This window comes from Sminthopsis crassicaudata, chromosome 2, assembly GCF_048593235.1.
Source record: "Sminthopsis crassicaudata isolate SCR6 chromosome 2, ASM4859323v1, whole genome shotgun sequence".
Classification (NCBI taxonomy): domain Eukaryota; kingdom Metazoa; phylum Chordata; class Mammalia; order Dasyuromorphia; family Dasyuridae; genus Sminthopsis; species Sminthopsis crassicaudata.
This window is the reverse complement of record NC_133618.1, coordinates 676303832-676327392: the sequence shown is the minus strand read 5'-3', so window position 1 is coordinate 676327392 and position 23561 is coordinate 676303832. Positions and strand designations below refer to the sequence as shown.

Here is a 23561-nt window from a genome sequence, read left to right as displayed (position 1 = left end):
AGAAGATAAAGATAGAACTGAGCGAGCACTATTTAAAGATTCTGATAGCATTGCCTGTAATTGTGAAGAAAAAAAGTGGGAGAACCACGCATCTCTAAGAATAGGAGAATGGCCGAACAAATTGTAGCACATTAAAGCAAGAAATATTAGTGTGTGACTGAGTGCAACAAGTATGACAGACCCAGAGAACCAATGAACCACGAGCAATGCGAGCAGCAGAAGCAGAACCCACTACAGGTACATGAGGAAAAGTGAATTTGAATGAGGGCACAAAGAGTCTTGGTGGGGAGTGATAGGAGGCCCACTGCCCTACACTGTAGGCAACTAACTTAGGTATTAATGGCTAAAAAGCAACTTCAGGCGCTTGTACTGATTTCTCAGAGTCAGATTTCCAAAAAATGTTGCCTTTTTAGCCAGTCAACATTTATCAAGCATTTATGATGCGCTTACTGTTTGCCACCTTGGCCAGGAGCCCACCTCTCAGTTCAACGTGCCTAACAAAGGACCTTCCATGTGCCCTTGGCGGCAGCGGGGAGCCGGTGGAGTTTGTGGGGCCGAGATCTACGGCAGATCTGTACTTCAGGGAGAGTCTAAGTGAGCTGATGGATAACGGCCATCATTCACCTCCCTGCTCGGCAAAGATAACCTGGACTGACAGCAGATGTTTATTCCCAACCGGCAGAAATTGAATCCCCTGTCATGAGTTAATCAAAGGCCATCCTCATCCCGAGAACATCATTTTGGGGAATGAGATCTTTAATCTGCTACCATTTAAACCTGGTCATCACAAATCCCAGCAATAACCCACGGATCTGCCTTATCAAGCTTTGACTGACGGCCCAGCGCTTTCCAAAACCCTGGAAAGGTCGATTTAAATAGAACAGAATCTGGCTGATTCGAATTTTGCTGACCCCTGAGCTGAGTAATCTTTAGCCACGCCTGGGCAATTCGCTTTTGTTTCTCAACGAGGATTTGATATTAGAGATCTGTGGTGAGGTCTCTGATTAGAGTCTTCCTTATTATTGCTTAAAAAATACCAGAACCCATTTACCAGTGAGCTGCAAACTCCTTCCGTAATTAGAATTAAGCTACCCTGTTAAAATAAATGAAGCCGGCAGATCGGGATACAGTTGGGATTTTTAAAAATTACGCTTATTGCCTTACTCCTAGATGTGTACTATTGGAGCATTGGATGTGGGCCTCTAAATCTTTACTATAAAATGACATGGTTTTGCTGTATTTTTTTTTAAGAAGAAGATTTGATATTCTAAACCATCATTTGCTTTACTCTGAGCCAAACAAGCCCTCATTCTACAGGTGCCAGGCGTGGCTTGGAGGTGCCGATGGCAGGGCCCGGAATCTCTGGGTTCCACCAGATTGAACCAGCCTTGGGCGTAGCCCCACGTGGAAAGTAGCAATCTACCACCTGAGGATCGGTCACACTGAGGGCAGTGGCCAGTGGGTGACTTCTGGGGTGGGGAGTGGGGGTTAGGGTTAGGGAAGGGGTCAAAGCATCTAAGGACCAGAGGGTCAGAACCATTCAAGGTGAAAGGGACTCCAATAGGAGGCAAGACATGGGAACCCTGAGTCCACACCGATGTGTCCAGAGGCCCTGAGGGATGGTGCGAGCCGCGGGGGCCCCAGGTGTGAATCCCAGCCTTGCCACTTCCTACCCAGGTGATCGTGGGCAAGCTGCTTCTCTCTCAGGGGCCACTTCCACATGTGTGAATTACAGGGATGGACTGGAGACTCCTCCATTTTAAGAATCTTATTCTTATGCTTTGGTGGAGGAAATTTCCATATGGGGAATTCCTTATACTAATGAAATCACGGGTCTGGATTTGAGAAGAAAGAAAAGCTGAAAATATCAGGGATCATTCTTATGGCACAGAATTATCACATCACAGGGAGTGAGCCCTGCGGGCAACCTCCTCCTTTCACAGATGGGGAAACTGTGGCCAAGGGAGATGTCCCAGGTAACAAGAGGGGAATTCCGGGCCTCTCTTTAGAGCCTCCTTCCCTTGTATCATTACATCCTTAGAAAGATACAAGGCTCTGAAGGAAGGATGGGGACTCTGTCCAGTATGGAAGGAACAAGCTCAAACAATGCAAATCAGAGTTAATTTTGCTGAGATTCAGGAGGAAAATTATATTATCATTATTTTTATTTTTCTCATCAGTGACACAGGAGGACATGAAGAAGACTCCTTTTATTGGTTCCTGCCCAAAGACCTCATGTTTCTGTCTGCTTAAGGAACATATCAGGGAATATTATGAATCTGAGCTGCTGTTTCATGCCTTGCTAGCCTGTATGCAGACTGGGGCCTTGCCTTAAGGAAAGATCGTATTCCCTGGACCTGCCCCGGGTTCTGTACACAGAACTTCCTTAAGATGGGTCTGGAGAAAGAATGACCCAAATGGACGACAGGACAGACATGGACCACCTGACTCTCAATGCCCTCCCACTCCTTCCTTTCCTTGCTCTGGAAACGGATCCAGAAGAGCCCTGCTTTTGGCTCGGTCCCCCATTTGGGATGTAGGGCCTCTTCTCCAGATCCCTCCTTGAAGGAAAGTAAACGCTCTTGGTCCAACCCAGTCCCGCTTTTATTATTTATTTGTCTATCTGTGGAGATGAGAACTCCAAGGCAATTCCAGGATTAACTCCTTGGCTCAGTGTAGACAAGTATCTACAATGAACATGTTTTGTGTTCTACTCTCTGCTGCATCAAAGCTGAAGCTTCCCTCCTTACCGCCCATCTGGCTTTTATTTATCTAATAATATTATCAAATGAGGTAACATTTGTAAAATGCTTTGTAAGTTTTAAAGCACTATCTGTATTTTACACACACCCCCCCCCACATGCTAGCTTTTTATCTTTATGCTGCATATGAACTAACTTTTACACAAATACCATTTCTCCCGCCTACCCTCTCCATAAATGTAATTACACACCCAATTAAGCACTGGCACTCTGACCGAAGAACTGATACCTCTGGGCTAGCTGGCCTCCATCAGGTACGCAGCTCGCTGACATCCATGGAGGGCTCTGGACAGTGTCCCCAAAGCCCAGAACAACGTGCGTGCTAAGGTGAAGTCCAAGAGCTGACCATGGTGCTGAGATCACATGGGGGGAGCATGGCCAGTAAGCGATGGAGATTTTTAGAATTAACCTGGCTGAACCAACCAGATTCCGGCCCTGCCAACATCCTCGCCGAGCCATGCCAGGCACCTGCTGGGGGGCAGGGTTGGTCTGGCTCTGTGCAAACGAATGATGATACAGAATACTAGACTCAGGAGCCCCTGCTGCCTTTTAAAAAATAGAGCAAAATCGTGATAATTTATAGGACCCACGCCAACATTTTACATTCTGAATGAGCCTAAAAAAAATGACCGAGAGATCCCCTCTTGGAGGAGCAAAGGGAGAAAGGTCCCCCACACATTACAATATGCCCTAATTCTCACCAAGGAACGGATGCACCCGTGGTTAAACAGAAATAGAATAAAATTCTTCTGGCCATCAAGAAGAATGAAGAGAAGCACAGGAAGACTTAACAGACAAAGGGAAGGGAGCAGAACCCTGAAAACCAGGGAACACAGAACTATAAAAAAAGAGAAAAAAAGAAAGTGGAACACTGTGATTATAATGATCAACCATCACAAAAAAAAGGAGGAGAACGTCCCGTCCCTTCCCTGCAGAGGCGAGGGACGAGGAGTGTTGAACAGCGCATACGTGGTTGACATGTTGGTTTCATCGAACAGCTTTATTTGTTGTCTTTGTTACAAGGAATAGCTCACTGGGTGGGTGAGGGAGGAAGGGATATGTTCATAAAGGAAGCCAATGAAAAAACAAAAGATATCTGTAAAATACATGAAAAGATCAATCAATGGACTCATTTTCCTGAGTCTGGTCTTTTTAAGACTCGAGATCCTGGGCAAGACAACTATCCTTGTTTGCCTCAGTTTCCTTAACTGCAAAACGAGCTGGAGAAGTAACTGGCCAACCACTCTAGTATCCTGGCCAAGAAAAACCCAAATGGGATCACAAAAAGTTGAATATGAGTGAAAAAATGACTAAATTTAAAAAAAAATTAAAAATGCAGTTAAGATTCTCTACAGTTTGCTGGTACTTTAGGAATTTTTTTTTTGGGGGTGTATCTTACAATAGCCCTATTATGTAGGCATGTGATTCTAAAATAATTATGAGCTGTGAATCTTTGGCTGTGAATAAGGGTCTCTGTTGATTGGGAAAGAGAAGGGAAAAGAGAGAGGGGAGAGGGAAGAGAGAGACACAGAGGGAAATTAAATCGTTTTAAATACTGGCTCCAAATATCTGAAGTTGACACAAGGCAAGGAGTGTCTTGAAAAGCTAAAGAAAGAAATGGGGGGTGGATGGGGGCTGTGGCTTCTGCTCCTTAGAGCAGGGTCTTTCTCAGCCCAGGATTAGTGGGAGTCCCACTCACAGCCCAGGGACAAAAGGATGAGAGATCTCTCAGAATCTCTTCTGTCAGAGACAAATGATGGCTTTCTAATATAGGGGCTGAATTCCAGGCAGCAGCAAGCCCAAGGTCAAGGATAAAAGCAAGCATTCTTTTAAGATGAAGCTAACCAACAAAAAAGGGCAAAGCATTCAAAACAAATAAGGTGAGGGATAAGACAGCCTCGGGAGGCAGCTCCCATTCATTACGCAGGCTTTTCCACCATATGACAGTGAGCACATAGTCTGCCAACATCAACGGAGCCCATTTAATTGTTTTTTAATTAGATTGTGCTATGAGTTACGCATGTTGGAGTGGAGGGATGGATTATCCTTCTGGAGCTTGGGGAGGCAGCCGGCATCAAGATCACGCGCCTTCTTGAGATCACCAACATTTGCGGGACCCTCCCAAGGAACACCAAAAATGGCTCCACGATGGAAAACGTTATTTTTGCGAGGTGGCTTTTTCCATTCCAGCTTTTATTAATGGCATGGGGCCTATCTGGCTACTTGTAGTAAGATTCTCTCCTTTATTTTTATACTTTTTCTTGAAAAAGAATAAAGCTTTTTTTTTTTCTTTAAGATGCCAGCTGAGAATCTCAGGCCACATGAAAGGATTATCCATCCACGAGAGAGCAAAGCAAAGAGTCACAGACACTTGGGAAATTTAGCAGGAGACCTGTCAAAGCCTCCGGAGATCTTCCCTCTGTCACCCCGCCCTCAGTCAGGAACTCATTACTTCTCTACATACGAACCATCTGAGTGTTCCTCCTCCCGCTGTTTTAGGGTTCCTCCTCTGGCTCCTCCCCTCTCCATCATACAACCCAAGGAGATTAATCTGCCAGAGCCCCTTCTTATCTTCTTCTCCTCTCCCTTCCTATCTCTTAAAGGACCTTTAAGGTAGGTCCTCCTTATAACAAGTGTCCACCCCCATCCCTAACTTAGTTCTCCCATTTATTCTACCTATCCTACATTTGCTTTCTTTCAGGCTCCCTGCTAAGCTCTCAGGACACTAAGACAGGCTTAAATATGTTTCCTGCCCTCGAGGAGCTTATAGTCACAGTCCCTAAAACAGCTCAGTCACATTCTTCAAGACCCAGAGAGCGGCCATAAGTAAGTGACCTGGGGGGGCTCTTGTGTGTCCCTTTGGTCCTCTCGGGCTCTCACCCTGTTATTGGAAGGGCCGAAGGGATCAGCATCTCCCCGAGGGTTCCTTTGAGGGCCCTGTCCCCATGAACGCGGTCAGAGGCCTTGATCCTCCTTCTGTGGAGGTTCTTGCTCCCCAGCTGCCAGATGCGGCCTCTCAGGCTTCTGCCTGTGGTGGAGGCCAGGCCTCCAGAGCTCAGCGACAAGAGGAATTCCCCTGTACTGAAGCCCTTCCTCACGGCCTGGGCTCTGAGGGCCGCAGCCCTGGAAACATTGTTCTGATGCTGGACTGAGGCCAATTTACCTCAATCTGCCTCAGTTTTCTCATCTGTGAAATGCTGAGAATAATTGCTCCTACTTCAGAAGGCTGTTGTGAGGATTAAATAATGTGAAAAATACTTTGCAAGCCTTAAAATGCCATATAAGGGATAACTATTATTACTACTTTTACATATTCATAAGGTTTCCAAATAGAAGAGGGAAGATACCTGCTAGGTACATTTGACCGCAAAAGACAGAACTAGTCACAATGGAGGATGTTACAAAAACACACATACAGACTTGAGGAAAGGGAGAATTTCCTAATGGTCAGATATATTCCAAAGTGGAGGGGGGGGGGGCATCCAGAGAGAGTGGGACTCCCTTCATGAGGAACGACTGAATGACAGCTTCCCAAGCCCTTCACAGAGGGACCCCTTTTTTCCAGTACGGCAGTCACTGACATTCATTCCAGTTCTGTATTTTGTGACTCATAGATAGTATTATATGGATACCCAAATGGAAACGGACTCAGCATAGCCTCCGGTGGATAAAGCTCAAAAGAAATCTGAACTCTAACCTCTGATCCCGCAGGTCTGAATGTTGATGGCGAAGGTCAAGATAATCTAAAACCTCTCAGATGGAAGAATAAAGTTAGATAACTGGATTTCTGGGAGCTCTGTGAAACAGCAGACCGCTATTCAGGGTAAAGGCTCCTATGCTAGAAAGTGAAGGCCTCTCCATTCCTTAAAAAGAAACTCCTTACTAGGTGGCCGTCCTCCCAGGGCTGACCTCCACACCCCCAGCAGAATAAAAAGATTCTCAGAAAGAAGTTGGGGAGAATACATCTGGGGCCCCGCCCCGCCCCCCCTGCTCCACCAGCACGGCCCAGGAAATTCCGGTTATGGAGACACAGAAAGCCAAGCCTGCCATTTCTACCGAGATTCTCTTAGGACAGCTGCCAGCTAAAGCGGGAGGGATAGAACGGGTCCCGAGTCTGTTTACAAGGCGAAGACCCATTAAAAATCCAAAGGCCCAAAGGGAATGAAGGAGCCACTCAGAAGGCCTTGGTCCTTCCCACCGTAATGGGCCATTGCCACATCCTGGCACACCGCACACTTCAGCTGAATGAAAATGTCACGGTGCTTTCAGCGAAGGGCTACTGTGTTAAATCTCAGTTTCTTGGGTTAAGACAACTATGGCTCAACAACCAGTCATTACTTCTGTACCGTTCTGTATGATTTTAAACAGTTCAGGTGTCCTCTCCCTAACTAATCAAAATCTAGGGGAAAAAATTATTTCCAATTATTCTCTCCAGCCACATAAAAGTCATATTTATTGCCTGTGTATTTTACGGGCCTAAGCCAAGCTATGCTATAACAGGCAAAAACCCTATGGGCTGACATGTTTGTCATGATAAAAAGAGAAATGAACCATTTTTTTACCCTAGCACATGAGATGAAATTACCTATGTGATGACGACATGTAAAGGAAATTTTGTGGGTTGTTCCTACCAGCACAAATGGCACAGAGGGCGTTGCTTAATTTTGTTTTCTTCTAGGGGGCAGCTAGGTGGCGCAGTGGATAGAGCACCAGCCCTGAATTCAGGAGGACCCGAGTTCAAATCTGGTCTCAGACACTTCCTAGCTGTGTGACCCTGGGCAAGTCACTTAACCCCAGCCTCAGAAAAAGGAAAAAAGAAAAATAAAAAAAAAGGAAAAGAAAAAAAAAGTTTTCTTCTAAAATGGAAAGAAAGGTACAAAAATTTGCTCAGGAGAGTCAAAGACTTATTCTTAGCTTGTGCTTTTCAATTAGAGCTTAAGCATCCTGATAACAGGATATGGATGATACCTCTCAGCATTCAGCATGTGCTTTGTACATACAATGTATTCAATTGTATTTTTGAGCTAAATTGGAAGAGTTTTCAGGTAGGATCATAGATCTCAAATAAGAAGGAATTGTAAATTCAACTTTAAATTTTATTAATCGGAGATTTTTAATTGTTCTAGGTTTTGTTAATTGCAAGCCCAATTTGCTGATCTGCTTTTTCTTTCTTTCTTTCTTTTTTTTTTTCTTTTTCTTTTTTTTAAAGCTGATATAAGTTTTTAGAGAGAAAAATTTTGCCATAAGTACTGTTTGGCTACATCCCACAAATTTTGGTACGTTGTCTCATTGTTGTCATTATCTTTAATGAAATTATTGTTTCTATGATTTGTTCTCTGATCCACATGATTCTTTAAAATTGGATTATTTAATTTCCAATTGACATTTGAAAGTCAATTTCACGAAATTATAGCCGTAAAAGAGCATGTTTAACACTTTTACTTTTCTGCATTTTTTATGCCTTAACATATGATTTTTTGTGTGTGCAGATTCTTTCTTTCTTTCTTTTTTTTTTCCCTGAGGCTGGGGTTAAGGGACTTGCCCAGGGTCACACAGCTAGGAAGTGTTAAGTGTCTAAGACCAGATTTGAACTCGAGTCCTCCTGAATTCAGGGCTGGTGCTCTGTCCACTGCGCCACCTAGCTGCCCCTGGTATATTTCTTTCTATTCTTATTAAATATTCTCCATAAGTCTCTCCTATCTAATTTTTCTAAAATTCTATTTATCTTCATGCTTTTTTGTTTACATTATGGGTAGATTCATCAAATTCTGAGAGGAGTAAATGGAGGCCTAATATAGTTTTACTGTCTATTTTCTCCTGCAAACTTTCCCTTAAGATTTTAGTTGCTTAAGGTTATTTGATGCATAATGCTCAGTCGTGACATTAATCCATTTTCTATCTCTCAGGAAAATGCAGTTTTCTTGAATCTCTTTTAATTTAGTCTTTTTACTTTTGCTTTGTCTGAAATGATTGCTATTGTATCTTTTCCTTTTTTACTTCAGCTGAAAAAAGAGATTGTGCTCCCATCGCTTATGTTAGCACTATATGTGACCTTCTGTTTCAAATGTGTCTCCCACAGACAAGAGACTATTGGATTCTTGTTTCTAATTCATTTGTGATCTGCTTTCATTTTAAGGGTGAGCTCCTTCTGTTCACTTTCATCCTTATGATTGCCAACTGGGTATCCTAGTCTCTTCATTTATCCTGGTCCTGTTTACCCCCCTCCCTCCCCATTGTTCCCCTTAATCTACTCTTCTCTAATCAATGACCCTTTTCTGTTACTGCTTTCTTCTCTGATTTCTCTATTGAGAAAAATTAATTTCTATACTCTGCTCTGGGTGTGTATATCTTTTTCTCTTTGAATTAGTTCAAATGAGAATAAGATTCCAGCACTGCTCACTCTCCCTTCCCATAATCCTTTCCATTGTGAAAACTTTCTTGTATGCCTTTTATATAAGACCCCTCCATCTTTCCTTTTCTTTACCCCTTTCTCCAGTGCATTTCTCTTTCTCACCTTTCCATTCTTCTTCTGAGATCACCCCAACATACAGATGACTTATAAGTAGATTCCACGCCTTTTAACTGACCTATCAGGTTCTTAAGATCTGTATATCTCATCTTCTCATATAGGAATGTAAACAATTTATTCTTATTAAATCCCGTTGGATTTTTCATTTGTATTTTCCTTTGTATGGTTCCTTTGAGTCTTCTGTTTGCACTCAAATTTGCTATTTAGCTATGATCTTTTCATTAGGAATACTTGAAAGTTCACTATTTTATTAAATATCCATTTCCTCTCCTGTAGAATTTCACTCAGTTTTTCGGGGGAAATTATACTTGTTTATAATTCTTTTTTGGTGGCTTCCAGAATATCAGATTCTAAGCCCTTTGCTCCTTGAAAGTGGTAGTTGCTAAGTATTGTGTGATCTGAATGTGTCTCTGGAGAATCTGAATTCTTTTTTTCCTTCTGTGCACAGTATTTCCTCCTTGACCTGGGAGCTATGTATTTTGATGGTAAAATTCCTCAGAGTTTTCATTTTGGAATTGCTTTCAAAATGTGATCAGCAGATTCTCTCAATATCTACTTTGCTCTTTGGTTCTAATATATCTGGGCAATTTTCTTTTATCATTTCTTCAAATATGATATCCAGATGCACTCTTGGATTCTCGCTCCCTCTCCCTACTTCTCTTTCTCTTTCCCTCCCTCTCTCTGTGTCTTTCTGTCTCATTGTGTCTCTGTCTCTCCCTCTCCTCTCCTTTCAGGAGTAAATGCTTTTTCATTTATCTCTTCTGAATCTATTTTCCAGATGAGATTGACTTTTTCCCCTTGGAGATATTACATATTTTCTTCCATTTTTGAATCTATTGACTACTTCTTGATGTCTTATGGATTTATAAGTTTCCCCTTACCCAATTTTAATTTAATAAGTACTGCTTCAGTACTTTTGTGCCTCTTTTACCAAGCTCTTAATTTTCTTGCACTGTTCTCATTTCTTATTCCTATTTCCCCTCTACCATTCTGATTTTTAAAATCTTATTTTTGCTCTTTTATTTTTATCTCTTTCTTAAGCTCTTTTAGGAATTCTTATTTGGCTTGAGCCCAATCTGATTTCCTTTGAGTCTTTGTTGTGTCTTCAAGTCACTGCCTTTTTTCTGAGTTTGTGTCTTGAGCTTCCTGGTCATCAGAGAAGCTTTTATGGCCATGCCCATTTATTGTTTGTTTTCTAGCCTTTACTTGACTGAACTCTGAGCTGGGATCTGTTGAGCACTGGGGGCTGGGGATAAGGTGGATCATGAACCTGAGCTTCTATACCTGGATCTGGAGGCCTGTTCTTCAAAGGCCGTGTGCCCTAGGGAGAGGTCTGTCCTCTGGGTCTGTACGCTTCCTTACCTAGGTGAAACCCCTGCTCTCTCCTTTCCACCCCATAGCTGGGTAGCAGGTTGTCCAAGTGCCAATTGGGACCACTCCTGTGCTCAGTCCCGGGGGTTCCCTGGCACCGGGCGGGCTTCCTGCTGCTGCCCTCTCAGCTGGACACGATCCTTCTGGGCAGCCCCTACCCCGGGGTCTGCAGACCTCTTTTTCTGTCTCCTGGAGCTGCCCCGGTCTGCAATAATGACTCCCACGATTTTGTGCTGAATTTTCTGATTGAATTCGGTTTGGCATTTTCTGTGGTCATTTTGTAGGGAGGTTTGGAGGCAGCCCGGCAGTTATAAGCCTGCATTCTGCCATCTTGACTCCGGCCCCTATTTAATGTGCTGATGAGGGCACCACCTCCCTCCCACTCATCTAGAATGGAAATCTTAGATTATACCTGAATTGGGAGACCTGATGCAAATCTTTACTCTGCATTCTCCCCTCCTCCCTAACCTTCAGGATCAAACACAAAACCTTCTGTTTGCCTTTCCCTTTGAGTTTACTTTTCCCGTACCATGTGTATATCTTCTATTAATTCTCACAACCACCTCCCTTGAGCCTTTTAAAGGCAAGGACTGTTTTTGTCTTTCTTTGTAGTCTCAGCGTTAAGCAAACAGTAGGCACTTAATAGCTGCTTGCGTTTTTGCCTTGATCACCACTGCCCCCTCTCAGTTTCTGTCTTGCTAACTTAAGATCAGAGATAATCACACTCATCAAATTCCGAGAGAGCTCCAGTCTTAGGAATGGGCTGACACGACAGATTCTGGGAGGAATATTAATAAGCGGGAGCACAGCAATTAGCCTTATACAACAAGGAAGTTGTTTGATTAAATTCAAAATCCTAGTTGGGTAAAATGTAGGCGGTTTCATTTGCAGTGTCATTTCCCTCACGGCTGCCAGACCCAACGCTAGGTTCGATTTAATTCACATCAATGCCTTCCCTGATGCCCTTCGCGCCAGGGCGTTCCCTGGACTGATTGTCCCCAGCTCTCCCGCGCCCATCGGGCTCATACATGCTTGTGTGCCGCCTCCCCTGTGTCAGAGCGAGCCTTGCAAGGAAAGGAGCTGCCTTTTGACTTTCCTTGTAACTTAGACAGTGCCTAGTACACAGCAGGTGTTTAATACGTGCTTACTTCAGATCTGGCCTCAGACACTTAACTAGCTTTGGGATGTTGCACAAGTTGCTCAAGCTCTGTGTGCCTCAGTTTCCTCGGCTGTAAAATGGGGACAGTAACGGTCCCAGAGTTTTTGTGAGGATCACAGGAAAGGTCAGGACAATGCAAGTCTTACAACGAGATAGAATGGTAGTGGCTGTTACCTTGCTTCCTTTCCCAGCCTCCTTGCTGTCCTACTGGGCCTTCCTTTGGATGTGCCATTTCCCACCTCCCAGCCTTTGCACTGGTCCTCCCCAAACCGGACTAACGACAGAGCTGGCCCATCCCGGCCTCCCTTTTCCTGGCCTCTGTGGCCCACCCATATTTGGTTCTCACCATTTGGAAGCTTCGGGTCGAATGGAACTCGCACTGCATCATGTCGAAGAAGATGGGGATGGTCGCCTTGCGGAGCTCCGTCTCCGGAATCAGGGTCATCTCCAGGATCGGACCCACCATCTCCGGGATGAACTTGATCTTGTGCTGACCTTGGAACACAGAGGCGAATGACCGAGAGTTAATGAGGGGCTCCTCGCTGTGAGGTCCAGGAAGAACATCCTTGGGCACAAGCAGGCCGTGGGTTTACGTGGGCTCAGGGCTCAGGGCTCCACTCCACTTTTAAAGGCTCTCACCAATGTTTCTGAGCTAGAGTGAGCCCTGAAGTCATTTTATTATTCAAGGATCAGACCCACTGAGGAGGCCGTGGGACAAACTCAGAAACAGGAAGGTGAGTCCGGACGGGAAAAGGGCAGAGGAGGCAGAGGCAGGAGGCCCGGGGCTCGGCCCCAGAGGGTTTGTCTCTGCATTTTCCGCTCCTAGCCCAGGCCAAGGGCAGAGGGAAGCCTGAACTCTTACCCCCTCTCTTACCTGGATGACCTTGGGCAGAGTCTGTCTCTGGATAGAGATAGATATATCTCTATCCAGATAGATATATATGGATAGGATAGAGGACTTGGCTTGGGGGTGGTGGATTAACTGGTTGGGAGGCAAGGAACAACTTCTCCCTTCTGTCCTCTATCCTAGTCTTCCTTTCCCCGTGTACATCCTAAGGTTCCTTAGCTAGAAGCAGGGAGCTTCCCCCAAGCCAAGTTTATTTAATCCCAGAAAATGTCAGATAACAAGCGCGGAGAAAGGTTTTCTAACGGAGCTGGAGGAGAACTTGTCATTGGCCGGACAAGACTGGCTGGAATCCCTGAGGATTTCCCGAGAGTGACCCACGGCAGCAGAGAAGAGAGCCTTCTAGGGGCAAAGAACCCAAGTTTTCTGGCTTTCATCTTTTTCTCTTTGAACTTTAGGGCACCAGCCGAGGAAGGAATTTTTTAGCTATATTTTAAAACGATTTTATTTCCTTTGAAACATATGGAGCATAATAAACGCTGCTGTTAAAGTGGATTCTTTTGGATATTCTTTGATTACGCTATCCAAGAAATATTGGAACTTAAGAGAGAATGACAAAAATGAAGGATTTATTTTTGTTTGTGATTTAGGTAATAAACAATTCCACGGGATAACCAGGAACACAACTTGGCCATCCTCAAACCCCAGAGTGACAGATAAACCTCATTATCTATTATCAGGGACCGCACTTCTGTGACTCCATTTTTCCACAGGTGAAAATTTAAAACTTCCACCTTCAGTGGGAGAAACCTGACTAGACCTGAAATCCTATTTGCAGCTTTTTAGAAATCATTCATATTTTATCTGAGGCCAGTACGAGATGTGACCAGACTCATCCCCGCTGGACGCCCCCCCCCCCCCCCCTCGATACTCAATATCGCTGCGGGGCTGGAACACGGCAAAGGCCGCTCTAAAACCGCTCCTTGCTCAGGCTCTGGGACGCGCTTTTCCGGCGGGCTGCGTCAGAGCTGAGGTTCCGGGAAAGGGTGAGAGTGATGGAGAGTTACTCGCCAGCAGCCGGGGCTGGGAGGCCGCGCTCGCCATCTGCCACCAAGAGATCACAGACCAGGCAGGAAAGGAGGCCTGGAGGTGGGATGAGAGGCGGCCTCCTCACCCTCCTATTGTAGGCAGAGGAAATGGGGCCCTGCCAGAATTCCCCGTGAGGGGTCAGAGAGGAGTGGTGCACACTTGGGGGCAATCCAGAAGGGTGGAGAAGCAGAGTCCGGAACAGCTGAACGGAGGATCCCCCTTCCCTTCTATATAATTCATGAACCAAAATGACTTCTACAGACAGGGAGGGCTCCCTTCCCCAAGGCCAGGGGAGTGTGCAGGGCCCCTGCCTGTGCCCGTCCTCAAGTTGATGAAAACTCATGGGTTCTTCACGTCCGGACACCCTGCCACAAGGTGACCTGCTGGGGAGCAGTGTCCCCAAGGGCCCGGCTTGCCCTCCTTGCTCAAGCAGCCCTGGCCGGTGATGGAGGCACCGAGACTGCTCCATGAACCGTCCCAAACACGAAGGTTTGGCCTCCCCTGCCTCTCCCTTCCAGGCTCGGCTCAGGGACACGGTCCCCTCGTCCGGGTTCAGTGCGAGCCTCCCTCAGCCCAAAGGGGAAGGGCTTCCTCTTCAAACTGCTTTGTCATCAAAAACCAGAGAGTGAGAGAGCCGAGAAGGTCCTAAGACCTTATTAGTTCCACTCCCCTGATGGTACGGACGAGCAAACTGAGGCCCAGCGGCTGCGGGACTTAGGAAGAGAAGCCTGGGTGCTGGAGGAAGGAAGCGCCGACGGGTCTTCAGGTGTCCGAAAGGTCTCTTGTCAGAGATATCAGCTTGTGAGAGATCTCTCTCACAAGAGACCAGCTTTGCTCCACTGGCCCCAGAGCCGGAGCGGGGGGAAGGCGGCAGAGACCCAAGTCCGATGTCCCTGGGGAGAACGGGCTCCTTCGGAAGAGATGGAAACTCTCTGCTGGGGCTGCGGGAGAGGGGATTTTTGTTCAGGGCCCGGCTGGACTCGATGGCCCAGATCACACAAGCAAGAAAGGGGGCCATAGTCCTGACTCAGAATCCTGTCCCTACGGCTGGGAGGGGCTTCTAGGGGTCACTGTCCACTGACTGTCTGTCAGATAGCCAAGGCCTGGGGAGCCTCCAAGAGTCAGAGCCTGGTCTCTCTCCAAACCCTGCCAGGCTGAGAGCCCGGAGGCCTCCCTGTACCTTGCCCCTCCCCGCCGGCACGGCATACAGTAGGTGCCTAATTAATGTATGCTGCACTAGAGTGGAATTCTTCATTTGGAAGGACCCCCCCCCCCCCCCGGCCTCCCATTCTGCGATAACTCTGCGGATAAAGATCTTTCTGCTCATGGATTTGTTATGGCCCGATCCAATATATTTTATTGGCTCCCTTGTGCTGTAATGAACAAAATGTAAATCGAGGCGGCTTCTGGGTGAGCCTGCTCTCCTGCTGCTGCAGAACAGACAGCGCTCTGATAAATCACTGCAGAGCCAGGTAAATAACTACATTTTTTTATTTCAGGAGAGCCGTTGCCTTTGATTTCCCCTTTTAGATTCAAAACGTGACAGGCCGAGAAGGGGGAAAGCAATATTTTCTCCCCGGCACTAGGGCGTCTGCGGAAGCTCCCGGCCACTTCTCCCGGGACATTTATCACCAGAGGCCCACAACTGAAAACTCGACAAAAATAATCCCCTCGAGCACTCGGCTGGAGGTTCTGAGCCAGGGGTGGGAGCGACCACTTTGTAAGATGATCGATCTTCCAGCTTCACGTCTTCATTTTCCAGCACTGCCGGTGGATCAGTTTACCAGGTTGTTCCTCAGCCAAAGTCCATTAGAAAATACTCATGTTACAGGAAAACAGGCTGTGTTCGTCTGGGGAAGTGGAGGTCTGCCGTCATTCGTTTCTAGAGACAGTCTCTGCAGTGATTCCGAGAGCCAGGCAGGGGCTCCGGGGCTCCGAGCAGAGGCCACAGGGGTGAGAGCAGAGGCTCCGGGGCTCCGAGCAGAGGCCACGGGGCTGAGAGCAGAGGCTCCGGGGCTCCGAGCAGAGGCCACGGGGCTGAGAGCAGGGGCTCCGGGGCTCCGAGCAGAGGCCACGGGGCTGAGAGCAGAGGCTCCGGGGCTCCGAGCAGAGGCCACGGGGCTGAGAGCAGGGGCTCCGGGGCTCCGAGCAGAGGCCACGGGGCTGAGAGCAGGGGCTCCGGGGCTCCGAGCAGAGGCCACGGGGCTGAGAGCAGGGGCTCCGGGGCTCCGAGCAGAGGCCACGGGGCTGAGAGCAGGGGCTCCGGGGCTCCGAGCAGAGGCCACGGGGCTGAGAGCAGAGGCTCTGGGGCTCTGAGCAGAGGCCACGGGGCTGAGAGCAGAGGCCAGGGAGGCTTATTGGGGCCTGCCTTGGTTTACCCTCAGCCAATGAGATCCGCACTTCCACTTTCCCAGGGTCGATGGCCAGGGCTTGCAAACCAGGCGCCCACACTTAGTCAGTCAGTTTTGGCGCTGAAGATGGAGCGTGTTTATGATTTCATGGAACCGGACTCAGGGCTGTTTTTCTTCCCCTCTGGCAGGACCTCTTTAACCGGGATCCCTAAATTTCTGAACTTTTCATGCAATTACTTCCATTTGAACTTGGGCGTCTCTAGCTTCATAATTCGACTCAAAAGATTCATTAAGTCACCCCCTTTTGAGCAGAGCCCACTAGAAGACATAGAGAAACTGGGTGTTCTCATCTCCTTCCTTCTCTCTACCTGGTCAAATTTTGGACAGAAATAAGTTTTAGGAGTTTTAGGGAACAAAAGGGGCATCTGGGAGAGCCTGGAAAGGCCCGATTGGCAGGTGGTTCTTGGGCCAAATATTCCACCATTTTGGATTTTATCCCGGAGGTGAGAGGGAGTCACTGACGGCTTTTGAGAAGAATCATGGCCCAGATCTGTGTTTTAGCAACATCCAGTTGGCAGCTGGGATACTTCTTCTAGTGCCCATCAGGGCTCGGAGCCTTAACGTTTGGTTAATTCAGATTAGAAACTAAGGAGAAATGAGAAATTTGCCACTTTAGGGACATCCTTTAGGTGGCAAATCAGAAGTCTCCATCTCTTGACTTCATCCTAACTTGGAAGCACCAAAGCTGATGTTCAGAGAGCCAAGTATTGGAAAAAGGTTCTAACTTCTGATTTTGGAGATGAGATACATGAAAGCCTGAGTGAGTTACAGCACGAAGCCATATCAATGGTCCCATGGATGACATCATGAATAGAATCCACTCCTCTTTTCCCTCCAGCGAATGTCTGAAAGCAATCCCTAATCTAATATAGAGGTGACAGAATGACTCCTTTAAGCCTGGACCAGTGACATGGAAGCTCTGGAAGAACCTCTCCGGACAGTCATCGCCTGTCCCAGGCTATCTAGCAAACTTTGAAGAGGCGAGTCTCCAGAAGGCTGGAGTCGGGGTGGTCGTGGTGACCCAGAAAGAATAGTTATCATGGACACCAGTGGAGGGATTCTCCTGGGACCTCCAGCACTCCCCACAAAAAGCTTGCACATCTCAAGGAACCCCTAAAACACCGATGGTCCCGGACCCAGCATCTCCTTTACTTTCTGAGGGGGCTGAACCTACGAGAATGCGGCCTGTACTGTAACGCTATCAGCCTTGGTTTGTGATCTAATCTCATGTGCTCCCTCTTTTTCTTACCTTAACCACTCTAGGGAGTCTTTAGTTTTACATATATATATATATACACCGCCCCCCTGTCTCTCTGTCTCTCTCCCTCCCTCCCTCCCTCTCTATACTTATCTACTTATCTATCTACATTTGTCTACCTATCTACATATTTATCTATATCTATGTATTTATGTATATATCTGCCCACCTACACTTATCTACCTATCTATATCTAAATCTATCTATATGTACTTTATATTTATCTCTCTATATCTACATTTATCTACCTCTCTCTCTATCTAATCTATCCATCTATCCATCCATCTATCTATCTATCTATCTATCTATCTATCTATCTATCTGTCTGTCTGTCTGTCTGTCTGTCTGTCTGTCTGTCTATCTATCTATCTATCTATCTATCTATCCGTCTGTCTGTCTATCTATCTATCTATCTATCTGTCTGTCTGTCTGTCTGTCCGTCCGTCTGTCCGTCCATCCATCCATCCATCCATCCATCCATCCATCCATCCATCCATCTGTCCATCCATCCGTCTATCTATCTATCCGTCTGTCTGTCTGTCTATCTATCTATCTATCTACATCTATTTTCCTATCTATTTATATTTACCCACCTATCCCACATACATATACACACATATCGCCCCTGTGATGGGGAAAATTCTCAGGATGTTAATTTGCTTTCACTTTAAAACGAGGCCGGTGCACGTTCTGAAGACAAGGGGCAGGGGCGTCTCTGGACAGTAGCCGGACAACACTGTCCGGAGGCTGGAACCACGGCTGGCCGTCGCTTTCCGCAGGCAGGCAGATGGAGCCAGCTGCGAGGGGCAGCTCTCTGAGCCTTTGGAGCCCGGCCTCCAGCCCAGAGAAGAGCAAGCCTGAGAGGCCACGAGCCTCAGTCCCGGCCGAGGTGCCGGAGTCCTGCTGGCCCCCATGTGAAGGCCCGGCCCCAGGGGCTCCGGCAAAGGCAGGTGCCCCTTCCCAGCAGAGAGCCCGCTTAGCTGGCTTCACCAACTGCCCTTTGAGGCAAATGACAAATGGGCCAATCCAGCCCCACTTAGGAGGAGACAGATAGGACAAAATTAAACATTAATGGGCCTCTCACTCATCTCAGGAGTTTGGAGAAGAGATGACCCATCAATCATAAAATCCCACAGACGCAGAGCTGGAAAGAACCATGGGAGCTTTCCTCCCACCCTCATTTGTAGCACATGAAAGGAGTCCCAGGGAGGGGAAAGGGCCGGCCGACACCATGCGGGTCACTCACAATAGGCTGGAAGCAGGAGGAGCTTCTGGATGCTGCTGCTGAGCCAGTCAGAAGGCCAGCTCATCAAGGACCCGTGCCCTTTATTTGTGCCGAGGCTGACAAAGTCCTGGGGGCCCAGGGGCCCGGAAATGCAGCAATCACCTTTTGTTGGTCATGAACTTGGGTCAGACAGGACACTACAGCCAAGTTCAAGGGCAGGATTCTGGGGGGGTCACAGGACCCCCGGTATAGAGTGCAAGAAGCCATCCTGTCTAAGCTTTTTGTTTTAAACGTGAGGAAACTGAGGCAAAGGGAGGGTCCGTATATTCCTGGGGGCCACAGAGCAGTGAGTATCTGAGGGAGGACCGGAGGCCAGCCTCCCTGCCTCCCAGTGCTCTGGTCTTTGGAGGGCTGGCTCAGCAAAAGCTGAAAGATGAGGGGACAGAACAGTAGCTCTACTGCATAAACCTACGCCTAGGTGAAGAGAACATAGCAAATGGCCTCCAGGGCAGGACAGGGAGGAAAAGGCATTTTTTAAGCACCTACTGTGTGTCAGGCCCTGAGCTAAGTGCCTTCTGATTACCCTCCCAGTTGGCCACGATAATAACAAGGAACATTTCTGTGCACTTCCATATTCCAGGAATTGTTCGGTAGCTCATTTGATCCTCACGAGGAGGGTGCTATTATTAGTCCCATTTTACAGATGAGGAAACAACAGCAAGTACAAGGAAATGGCACAACTAGCCAGATTTGAACTCAGGGCTTCCTGCCTTGAGACCCAGCGCTCTAGCAACCACGCCGTCAGCTTGGCCAGAAGTGAACACGATCCGGACAGATTGACCCCAGGATGTGCCCCGGAAGCTTTTCAATATTGTGGCTTCCACACTCAGGCCCTAAAAGCAGCCTGGCCCAATATACACGGTGGGCAGAGCCTGGGTCTGGGGAGAGGACCAGAGGTCAGTCTGGTGGACTCGGGCCTCCCTGAACACTACGGGCGCTGGGCTCCCACCCAGGAGGCTGAAGTCCCGGCTGTGAGCCACGGGGCCTTCGGACAGGAGTCGCCCCCGGCTCGGAGAGAAATCCTGGAGGAGAGTCAGCGGCCGGGCCCTGAAGCTGAGGAGGCGAGCGTTCCAGCCCCGAGCCAGCGGCCGCAGGAGAGACGTCCTCCACCAAGTGTGGTTTGTGCAGTGCGTTCGCCCATCACCCCCCCATTCACCCATCCAGCAACCACCTGGTACCATCGAGGACCCGGCGGGTCCCGGGACTACTCACCGAGGTTGTACCACATGTCCCTGATCTCAAAGCCAATCTGCCTCCTCATGTCCCCATACCTGGAAAACAGGATAAGAAGAACGGTCACACGCTTGGCATTACAGGGGGGGAGGGGGACCTGCCTTTTGGAAACGGCTGCATCCCAGGGCCCGCCTGCACCGGGTTTTTCCTGGCTTGAGGGAAAGGTAAGGGGTGGGGGTGGGGAGCGTTGCAAAGAAACTCCCCCAGCTCAGGGACTCTCTCCTTTCCTTCCCACCAACTACATCATGGCCTCCCTTCAGACTGGGGATGTGGGGGTGGATGCTGAGAGGAATCAGTCTCCGGTCTCCTGTGGCTGGGAAGGAGCCATTACCACCTCCAGGCTCAGAGCGGTGGGGCCTGGGTATTTTCTGCCCACGCTGGGAGCAGGGAGCCTGTGCCCACGGCTCCCCCCACCTCGGAAGCCCCCAGTTCATCGTTACATCAGAGCATGCCGTGGGCAAATATGAGACACCAGAGTCCCTGAGTCCGTCCCCGAGGGGCTCTGGTCTATGTCCAATAGGGGGATGGCCGAACGCCTACTGCCCACCCCCCATAATTCTGGGCGTTTTGTGGATCAAAAGAAATGATTCCTAATTCTCCTCCCAGTGGAAAGGAAGAGGTGTTTGTTGCACAAGTAAACAGAATCTGATGCCTCAGAAATCCAAACTTTATTAGCATGTGAGCAGCTCTTCTCTCCCCACCTCCACCTTGTTGCCTCAGGAAACAAAACCCTGATTATATTAAAAATAATAATTTGCAAATTTTGTCCTATTCTGCCGGAGCTCGGTAGCTGAGCCGAAGAACCTGGCCTGTTTACTTCACTGCCCTGGGAGCTGAGCCTTCCTACTGTTGGAGGGCAGCGCTTCTGCATGCCAGGGAGACCCCCGGAAGTCATCACCCTGGGGGTCCCTCCAGTGGCTGGAGCCAAAGGAAGCATCTCGGTCGGCTTGCTGGGTATTTTTTTTAATGAGCTTTATTGGCAACTTGGGTCTTATCCTCACAATTTCTGAGTATCGCTCCCCCGTTCTCCTCCCTCCAGAATCAAGCCTTCCTGTGAAAGAGTAAAATGAACAATAATAATTGATCTAGGGACTTCGTCTGCCATCTTTGCAGTTCTGCTGGATTCTTCCACCTCTTAACCAAGAGAGAAATCTGCTCTATTATCTGTTCCCCAGGACCAAGAACCGTTATTCCAATTAGGCAGAGACTTCTGGGGGATCATCTTCCCTGTCAGTGCCATCACGTATATTCTTCCTCTGAGGATTTCACTCAGTATCAGTTCATGCAAGTCTCCCGATGTTTTATTTTTTTTTCTGATTTCTTCAGTCACCATTTCTTTTAGTACCACAACATGCCATGAAATCATGACCATAGAGCGTTCAGCTGGTTCTCCATAGAGGGGCATCCTCTTTGCTTCCAATTTTTTGCTACCTCCAAAGGGTTGTCATGGATAAATTTGCATATACGAGGGCTTTTCTTCTGCCTGTGAGAGCTGCTAGGGGCAGATGAGCAATTGTGAGGTCACAGAGTCAAAAGAGAGGAACCCTCAGTCCCTCTTTCTGCCCGATTCCACATTGGTTCTACAAAGATCAGACCCATTCATAGCTACAGCAATGTCTTCATATGTCTTCTTTCTACAGAAGTGCCATGCCCAAATCAACAAGTCAGCAGATACATAAGTACCAATTCTGTGCCAGGCAAGTGCCAAGAGGTAATTCTGCAAAGGAAGGATGCCAACAACAGGCTCTGCCCACAAGATGCTCACAATCTTTTTTTCCCTCTTAAATTCATTTTATTTTATTTTCAGCTCCATATTCTTATCCTCTCAGCTACTTTCCTTTCCCTAATGGTAAAGAAAGAATAAAGTTCCCGTTACAAATAAATTCTCCTATTTTCCACAACCAAACAAATATGTTCTTTCTACCAAGAGGGGGACACTCTGTTTTATCCTAAATCCTTTGGAATCACGGTGGGTCACTGAAATAATAACCAGGGCTCCCAACTCTTTTAAAGCAGTAGTTATTCTATGAACTGTTGTCCTGGTTCTCTTACTTTGTTCTCTATCAGTTCATACAAGCTTCTAAGAAACCACTCCCAACATTTCTTTTCTTCTTCTCCTTCTCCTTCTGCTGCTGAGGCAATTGGGGTTAAGTGACTTGCCAAGAAAGTGTTAAGTGTCTGAGGCCAGATTTGAACTCGGGTCCTCCAGACTTCAGCCTGGTGCTCTATCCACTGCGCCACCCGGCTGCCCCACTCTTCATCATTTCTTAAAGGACAATAGTAGTTAATCACATTTATGTACTGTAGTTCCGTTTGCCAACTGGTAGGCAGCCCCTCCATTGGCAATTCTTCACCATCACAAAAAAAGCTGTTCTGAATGTCCATACCTATGAGTCCTTTTCCTCTTTACTTGATATGTTTGGAGGAACAGACTAAGAGTGATATCACCGAGTCAAAGAGTAAGCACAATTGAATAGCTTTTTGGGTGAAGTTCCAATCTGCTTTCAAGACTGGCCGGAAGAGCCCCCCCCCTCCTCCCCCCGGTAGGCACACTCCTGCCTGCCTTCCCCCACCCCCTCCAGCAGCTGTCATTTCCCACGTTTTACTCACTTTAGCCAATTTGATGGGCAGAAAGTGGAACTTAGAGCTGTTTTAATGTCCATTTCTCTAATTCTTAGTGCTTTAGGGCATTTTACAAAATGGCTGTCGCTAGCTTGGATTTCTTCCTCTGACACTCACCTATTTGTATCCTTTGATCATTTATCAATTAGGTAATAGTGCTTACTCTACTCAATTTGAATCAGTTGCCTCGCTCTCTTGGAAATAAGATTTTTATCAGAGAAGACAAGTCTGTAGCATCATAATTGAATTCTCTCTAATCATGAAAGAAGGTTTTCAGTTCAACAGCAAAAGTGCGCGGAGTTCACCTTGCTTACAAATCAGCAAGCAGCTCCCAAGAGAGTCTCCACACTTCTCTCTGGGGCTCCCGCGGCAGCTTCCCCACAGCCAGCCCTTTCTAGACCATCCAGTGTCCTAAAGCACAGATCCGACCGTGTCCCTAATTGCTCAAGACTCTCCTGTGGCTCCCTATCACCAAATGTCAACTCCTCGAGCTGGCCACCTCCTCCCGCCTTTCCAGGATTACTGTTTATTTATGCCCCGTTTGTGGCCAATGGGACCCCGGGCTATTCCTCATATTGCGTCATCCATCTCTAATCTTTGCCTAGTGCCTTGGATGAAGTCCCTCTTCCCCTCTGCCTCGAAGGGTCCTGGCTTCCCTTAAGCCTCAATTCAAGGATCTCCATCAGGAAACCAGTTCTTACCCATCTTCCCACCCCAATGCTATTACTCTGTCTCTGAGATGATCCTGTTTCTATTTAAAATTCACGTTATATCTAAAGGCTACATACATGTTGTTTCTCCTTAAAAAAAAAAAAAGGCAAATTTGAGGAGAGAGATTTCATTCTTGGGCTTTGATCCCTCCCATAGAGCAGCCCCTAGCACACAGTCAGCCTCTGCTAAATGCTTGCTGAATGATTCAGTGAGCTCAGCTGACCAGAACATAAGAGGCGACTCTGATTAAGCTTATTCACAAAGAGAGTTTAAGGCAGTTCCCTGAA

General features: G+C 47.4%; 1 protein-coding gene across 2 annotated transcripts in view; it reads right to left on the bottom strand.

Moving 5' to 3' along the window:
* DOCK1 (dedicator of cytokinesis 1) overlaps positions 1 to 23561 on the bottom strand; it is a 465334-nt gene that overhangs the window by 55100 nt on the left and 386673 nt on the right. For both annotated transcript variants that reach the window (XM_074297159.1, XM_074297160.1), the window contains exons 32-33: positions 19921 to 19979; positions 12168 to 12316 (exon numbers count right to left, since the gene is read on the bottom strand). In XM_074297159.1, the coding sequence (XP_074153260.1) occupies positions 12168 to 12316; positions 19921 to 19979 (208 nt within the window). The remainder of the gene's footprint in view (positions 1 to 12167; positions 12317 to 19920; positions 19980 to 23561) is intronic.